We start from the raw sequence: 7627 nt of genomic DNA, 5'->3' as shown, positions 1-7627 counted from the left end.
AAAAAAAAAAAAAAAAAGGAAGATGGAAGATGGAAGACGATGACAGAAGGAACGAGGACGGAAGCGTAAAACATGAAACTTAGAGCATGCAAAACCGGCATCGCAACATGAGTCCCTGACCGAAGGATCGAAGAACAAAACGGGAAAGAGTTAAAACGTTTAAAAATATAATGTGTGCATTTTCATTCCCAGATGCAGTGCTATAAAATTTTTCCAACAAGAAGTTTCACGAGTAGACTTTTTCACCACTTCACAGTGTGGCCGATTTTCACATAATGTGTACACCGAAATTATGCACCTGTCTGTAAGGGCAGGAATACGTCACCCACGTGTGAATATATGCCATTGTTGCTCTTTCACACACTGTTGCATAGGTAAGCTGGTGCGAACATGTCCTTCCAGGGTGGTTCTCCTTTAGTGGTATATGTTAATGTGCATTTTATTTTTTTCCCTTAGCCTGTCATATGTGTATTTCATTTTTTTTTTTTTTTTTTTTTCGTAACGCTTATGTGAGGTGTGCCACAATGGAACAGCAGATCTGGGAGCAAATCCAAATTGTATATTCACTTTTCTTAAGATTGGACCTCATTTTTTTTCTGCATCTTCGCATTTTGTTAAATATGCTACGATGCTTTAATCTGCTTGTTGTGCTTTTGTAATCTCTACACAAAAAAAAAAAAAAAAGTATTCCCCTTTCCGCATTACAATAATGCAAATAAAAAAAAAAAAAAAAAAAAAAAATCGGCTTGTGTACATGTTCTTACGGTGCTCGGTCAGGTTAGTATTAATTGCATCCAACATTTAACCTCTTCAAATTTGTTATTTTAAAAAGAGGGGAAGTTTTCACTATATAATATGTGGCACGCTTATAGAGGCTAACATCTTGTCCCCTTTGTACATGTTCTTTAATTTTACAAAAGGGAAAGAAAAGTAGCTAGCACAGTTACTGCAAGATATAAAAAAAAAAAAAAATCAGCCACATGGGGAAAATTACCATTTAGGGTTATACGTACAAATAGTTTTGCAATACAACATAAGTTTGTGAAGGCTAAGAAGAAAAAAAAAAGGAACTCCCTCTATAGCACATATTTAGCGTCGTTCCTGTGAAATATTCGCCGATTATACAGCGTTACATGGAGGACACAAAAAGATGCGTTCATTGCTTAAGCTCCATGTGCCGCGAAAAAGAAAAAGAAAAATAAATCGCCCAGCGGAGAGCATCACTTTGCACTGCACCACAAATCTGCCAACAGCAGAACAAGCAACACACGTGTGGTACGCGTTACCCACATGAAGATGTAATTGTGTAAAAGATCTCTCTAACAAATACCTCCCTCAGGGAAAAAAAAATAAAAAAAGATCAAATGAAAAAACTAATAAACTTGCTTTTACCCTATTGCACCCACAACAATGTCTTAACTCCACATTTGACTCTAAAAAAAAAGGCGGCGTTTTTTTTCTTTTATTTTGACCGCTACATTTATTCTCCCCTGCTGCACACACTACTGAGCGGAAAAAATGTGATAGAGAAAAACCGAATAAAAAAAATCAGCACCAATGGCGTAGCAGACGAGTTCGGTTTGGCATGCCAAAGCAGTCACGATGTAGACAATCGAACTGGTAAAAATGGAGAACATACACATGACGACAAGCTCGAGGAGACGAACGCCATATGGCCACAAGGAATATCCTACGTGACACCCCTAGAAATAAAAAAAAAAGAACAATTGCAAAATAAAAAATTCAACGTTATATACATTGGACACATGAGTATCTTAATTCAAATGGCCAATTTTAATATTTTAGTAGATCCAGTATTGTCTAACCGAATTGGTCTCTTCAACCTAGTGGGTGTGAAAAGAACAGTAAAGGCAGGAATAAGTTTCGAGCATCTACCAAGTATTGACTTCATCCTGCTCAGCAACAACCGATTTGATACGATGGACAAAAGTACACTCAAAAAAATTGTACTCAGAGATAACAGCATAGTTATTGGTGGTATGAACATTCGAAGATATTTATTTAAAAGAAATTTCCCTGTGGTGTATCCCCTAAATTGGTTTAACAAATTAGAATTTGAAAATTTATCCTTTTACTATTTACCCACCTTAACAAATAGTCATCGGTATATTGTGGACAAAAATGTTTACCTTCCAGGGTCCTTCTTAATACATGATAATAAAACGAAGGCAACCATTTTTTATAGTGGGCATTCTGCGTATTCGAATCATTTTTTGCAGATCAAAAGTTTTGTTAACACTATTTTAAAAAAGGAAACCATCGATTTGTCCATCTTACCCATTGGCATTTACAAGCCCAGTGCATTATATGCCCACTTTCACATGTCCCCTGAGCAGGCCATACAGGTGAGTAGTAATTCTCGCCCGTCCCTATCCAGCATGACTCTCACCACATGCGCATTCCACGTGTAAAATGGGCATGTAAAATGCGTACACACACACGTATATATATGTGTTCATATTTTCCCCTTATTATTTCACCTCCCCGTAGAGTCACCTCGATTTAAAGAGCAAAGCTGCGCTGGGCGTGGGCATGGACGTTTTCTGCTTAGGCGGGGAAAAGTACAACGAAGCTACCACGGAGTTGTGGAATCGCTTGGCTATGTACGAAAGTGAACGGAAGGAAAAAATTAACTTTGTTACATTACAGCCGGGGCACAGCATCACCTTATGAGACCCAAACGTTCACGCGGAGGAAAAGAAGTTGTAGAAGAAGATGTAGCAGATATTGTAGTAGAGGCAGAAGTAACTGAGCATGTGCACATAATGCCTAAACGTGTAAAGGTATATAAATGGGGATCACCCATTTCAGGGCGCCACCTTAAAATGAATCCAACAAGTTGGACAACTGCGCAAATGTAGAAGCTCCAGGATGGAACGTGTGAGCAGGTATCCTCCATTTTCAGCTATTCATATGCCGTGGCCAAGGCCTTAAAGCATAATTTCTTTCTCTTGTTGTACTCCTTTTCCTTTCCAATTATATCACTATTCATTTTCTGCAAATTTTCCTTTACCCTCTGTAATAAAAAAAGGGAGAGTAGGAAGTTGCGCGTCATACGCATGAGTACATATGCGTGGACCTGCCCCAGTAGAGCACTTGTGAAAAAATGATGCCCAGCATGTTGTGCCTGTCGAAGCATGCGTTTACAACACGTATGAATACATACCTTGATAATTGCTTGGCTCTTTTGTAACAATTCGTTGGATGATAAGATGAACTTCCCCTCCTCATGCAGCTTCAGCACTTCATTTTTGTTTACGCCAATTTTCTTCAAGGACTCAGTTAAAGCCTATTTTGGAGGAAACATGTGTATATATGTGTGTTGTGATGAGGGTGACCATGCGCATATGCGGTGTGGGGTAATACACGTTGAGGAATCCCACACGTCAGCTCCGTGACGCAAATCGTTACATTTATCTCCTTGGTCAACATGCTTATATCTTTCTCCATAATGGTTATCATGTTCTTTTTTTTCTTTTCATATTTTTTGTGAAATTCGTGCCTCCTACATTTTTGTTTCTGCATTGAAAATTTTTTTTTTTTTTTGTATCTTTGTGTTTTGTCATTTTTGCACGTTAGCAACTTGACACAAAATTATGGTGGCGCGTCTGTTTAGTCCACCACTTTTGCCGTTTCTCATTTGGCCCATTTGGGGCATCTCTAATTTTACGGCACGCACCTCGACCAGCGCTTTAATGTCGCTGTCTATTTCTTTGAGAGCATCGGAAAAGCCCTGCTTTAGGGCCTTTTTAAAAATTTCTTTTTTTTCGTTATGGCGGGAAATAATTTTCTGGATGATAACTTCGGTGTCGCTATCCCTTTCCTGGGCGTTCTTTCTTTTCATGTGGGTCTGCACAGAGGAAAGGGGGCGACGATTTGGGGGAAAAGGTTCGGAGGATCATGTAGATGATTTATTCATTGTGTCCTCATGCCCGCCCAATCTTGGCACACACCCAATAGGTCACGACAGGACAATAATTCCACCCATTAAAAAGGAAGAAGCAGCCAATTTTTTTTTTTTTTCCATTTATTTGCTGGCGCACCTGCGAGTTTTTTGCCCCCAAATTGTAATGCCCAAGAGGACTTTCACTGTCCGTTTTTTTCTTCACATCCCTTTCAGTTTTGTACCCCTTAATATAATTTTTCTCATCTGACGACATCTCATATTTTATTTTGTCATCCTTTGTCTCTTTTTTTTTTGTTTTTTTCTTTTTCTTCATATTCTTCTCTGGTTCATGAAATAGTGGTAGCATGCATGCGTGAAAAGTGCCCATAACATTTAGGGTTCGTTTCCATCCTTGAGAGGAATCTGCCTGGGGTACAACACTATACCAGTTTTGTACCCCCCCCTCGGTGGGTCTTAAATCTGCGCACTTTGTTCCCTCTAACCTTCACCTTTTGACGCTTTTCCTCCTTTCCTCGAACCATGTCTAGCCTGTTTGTCGCTGAAAGGGTTAATCAATTTTTTAGTGCGGCTTTCCTCTAGGGGAAAATTATCAACATGACGTATGCACATTTGGTATGATGTGTTATCAGGAGCCCCTTGCAATATATATATATATATATATATATATTTATTCCCCTTCATTTGCACAGACGCCCGTACAGCCGTATACAGTTGGCGCTTCAATGGAACGTTCCTCTCTATACCTTATGTCCTGGTCCGTGTTAGATGAATTGGATAAGAATAGCTGGTCGTCTAGTTTTTCCTTTGCGTCGTTTTCCTAAAATGGAAAAAGAGAGATAAAGAGAAAGGAAGGTTTATGTCTTCACTTTAGGCTTCTCGTTTCGCTTTATAATTATTATTATCATCCGTCTTCTATCCCTTTGTGGCATTACGCTAGAAAGAGTTGTTGCATCACTGTCGTCCTTCTTTTCCTTATCATGACGACTCTTCTGGTGATCTTCCCTCTTGCTGTTTTTCGATTCTTTTTTTAGTTTCACAGAAATTCTTATGTGGGCAGCAAGGTGAATAAAAAAGGAGTAGAAGATTTTTTCACACATAGGATTATTTTGGTGCACACTCATGCGTATATCTACCTCTGCATGCTCGATCAGTTTGTGATTTTTTCTTGTTTTTTTTTTTTTTCTTGTGTAGCTTTCTTACTTGTCTAGGAACCTCCTCACGTCCTTCGAATTTTTCTTGATGTCTAGCGATAGGCTGAACTTGTTGACGCTTTCGTAGTCAACGGCGTCCCTTATGTCTTGCCCCCTGAACGGTTAAGCGGTGAAGAAGTTACCCGGGTGAAGTGGTTGCCCGGTGACGCTGTGGGGAGGTGGGCAAAGGGTCGATCAGCGAACTGCCATTACCACAGGTTGAATATGTTCGTCTGGTCTATGATAGCTTTGCAGTCCAGGGTGAATACATTTTTGCCCTCAAAGTGCACTGAAGTGATGTGGTAGTACGGGACCTCTATTTTGCATTTTTCATCTTCTTCGGGGTTGTCCTGAGGTAGCGAACACGGAGGGAAAATACGCTCATGTGCATGAATATATGCACAGGTATACATGAGCGTGCGTACTTATGCGGGTACGCTATATCTCTGGTGCGTTGGGCCTCTTCCGCTATGTTCTGCTTGGCGGTTTTGGGGCAGTACGTAGTACAAAAATATGGAGCACTTCCCCAAGTAGCAGAGGATGAAGTCTTTGTTCACGCATTTTTCATTTCCCCTTATGGTGAAGTGTCCTAAGTGGTAAGGGTGGGCAAAATGGATGGAACGTAAAATGCGAGGAGCGCACAAAAAATGTGTAATTTTGTGTGAAGGCAATCTGGGGATAATCCAAACTAGAGCCCAAGTGTGGGAAACACTCTCCCCCCCCTGAACCCTGAAAGAACAAACGTCTTAACCATCTTCAATGACGATCTTTCTGTCCATGTAGTTTTCCTCCTTGAGCCAATTTATGCATTCCTCATCGAATTTAAAAATCTTAAAATGTTTCAACTTTTCTAACGTGTTTATATTTGCATGCAACCCTTTGATGTTGAATGTTGCAAAGTCGATCCTTCTGAAGGACCTCCACACAAATTCTGTATAACAGACCTTCAGCTCCAGATCATTTTCAACTTTTATCGTTTCGAAAATTTGCTTTGTTAGGGTTAATCTGACGAACAGAAAAGGGAGGAAATAAGTTGTGTAGACGTGGTTCGTGGAGAGGAAGGACTGGAACGTGATTGTCCCATGTGAACGCGTACGCACGGGACGTAGGATGGTACATGTACATGCAAGGAGGCAGATCAACCCAACAAACGATTCGCTTTGTACTGCTGTATCACAATTCACGTGTGGTGGGGACGTCTAGATCCATCCATGTTACGTGACATGTCACACGTGGGGGTGGGGGCACATTTTCTGGAAGGCCTTTACACACCAACAGAAACGCACATATGTACTTTATGGGTCGCCGCCCCCGAAATCATCTTACAGCTCTGTAGTGAAGGACGACTCTACTTTCCTCCGGAAAGACGAACTGCTACAGTTTAGAAAAGAGCTTAATACGGAGCAGAGGTGGCGCCGCAAAAAACTGAAGCTAAAAAAGTACTTCAGGTTATCACTTTCATAATTGGTGTACGCAATTAATTTGTTGAAAATAAATTCGCAAAATTTGATGGAGGTCCTTAAGTCCACATCGATGTTTTTCTTCTCTTCAATGGTGTTTTCAAGTATTACTACGAGACAGGGAAATGAGAGAGGAAGCAGATTTGCATTTGAACCAAGTGTGTGATTATAGTCTAGCCTTATCGTGGGTTCATACATATAAATACACAGAAGCTTGTACACCTGAATGTGTTCACATGTAATGACTACATGTGTTCATTTTCTTCAATACAAGAGGCGATGCATTGCGTAGAGGCAAAACAAAAATGAAAGTATGCCTCAAGCTAGCACAGGGCACACAACCATAATGAAAAAATTACTCATTTTGTCCACCACTTCCCATACTACGGACGATAAAAAAAAATCATTGTATTTTTCGAAGAAGTATTCTAATATTTCTATTAGGGCCTTTAAATGCTGACTGTTTATGTTTTCTATCATAGGGGGAGAGAGAAAAAAAAAAAGGAGAATGAAGCCTTTGTCTAGTTAGGACACAAGCGGGGAATTGCATGTCTACATGTTCATGTGCGTACACGTACGCAATAGCCTTACCCTCATGCTCGCATAGATTTTTTAATTTTTTCGTTTTTAACAAAATGGTGTCTTTGTTCAGCATATTCATTTTTACAAACAGTGGGGGTCATTGTTTGGCAAAACAAATAAATAGCAATGGGGTACTTTAATGATTCATATTACACATGGGATATGTCCCTCTTCATTCTGAACGCAAAGTTGGTTTGTTTTTAAAAGGGGGATAAGTTTTTTTTAAGTGCGTTCATTTACGCGGAAATGTGGAGAAGCTCCTTTTTTTTCCTTCCGTCCAACTGGGAAGTCTGTCGAACAAGTGTGTGGGAAGCGCAAAAAAAATAACAGAAAAAAGAAAAATATATAGTGCGCAAAGCCACACAAAATAAAATCACCTAAGTGCCGACAGAAACAAACAGTTGTTCACCACGTACCAATCGTTGTAGGTACACTTTTCGATGTCTTTTTTTTTTTTTTTTTTTTTT

The 7627-nt window shown here is 39.8% G+C and overlaps 2 protein-coding genes across 2 annotated transcripts; one reads left to right on the top strand and one right to left on the bottom strand.

Moving 5' to 3' along the window:
- Nucleotides 1-1364: 1364 nt before the first annotated feature.
- Nucleotides 1365-2694, top strand: AK88_00547 (uncharacterized protein; the record flags this gene model as incomplete). Its single annotated transcript, XM_012478195.1, has 2 exons — nucleotides 1365-2366; nucleotides 2512-2694. The coding sequence occupies 2 exons, from the start codon at nucleotides 1365-1367 to the stop codon at nucleotides 2692-2694; spliced, it is 1185 nt and encodes a 394-aa protein (XP_012333618.1).
- A 232-nt stretch (nucleotides 2695-2926) lies between these two features.
- On the bottom strand, nucleotides 2927-7239 carry AK88_00546 (uncharacterized protein; the record flags this gene model as incomplete). The annotated part of the gene is made up of 15 exons (XM_012478194.1): nucleotides 2927-3037; nucleotides 3188-3310; nucleotides 3433-3540; nucleotides 3701-3871; nucleotides 4065-4249; nucleotides 4411-4466; nucleotides 4672-4745; nucleotides 4861-4972; nucleotides 5129-5233; nucleotides 5332-5468; nucleotides 5619-5707; nucleotides 5870-6123; nucleotides 6445-6688; nucleotides 6938-7051; nucleotides 7170-7239. 15 exons carry the CDS (start codon nucleotides 7237-7239, stop codon nucleotides 2927-2929), a joined length of 1953 nt encoding a protein of 650 aa, XP_012333617.1.
- Nucleotides 7240-7627: the final 388 nt, after the last annotated feature.

The sequence above is a fragment of the Plasmodium fragile genome (assembly GCF_000956335.1).
Source record: "Plasmodium fragile strain nilgiri unplaced genomic scaffold supercont1.4, whole genome shotgun sequence".
In the NCBI taxonomy this organism is placed as follows: Eukaryota; Apicomplexa; class Aconoidasida; order Haemosporida; family Plasmodiidae; genus Plasmodium; species Plasmodium fragile.
Note: the sequence above shows the minus strand (reverse complement) of the source record. Positions and strands in the feature narration are given on the sequence as shown.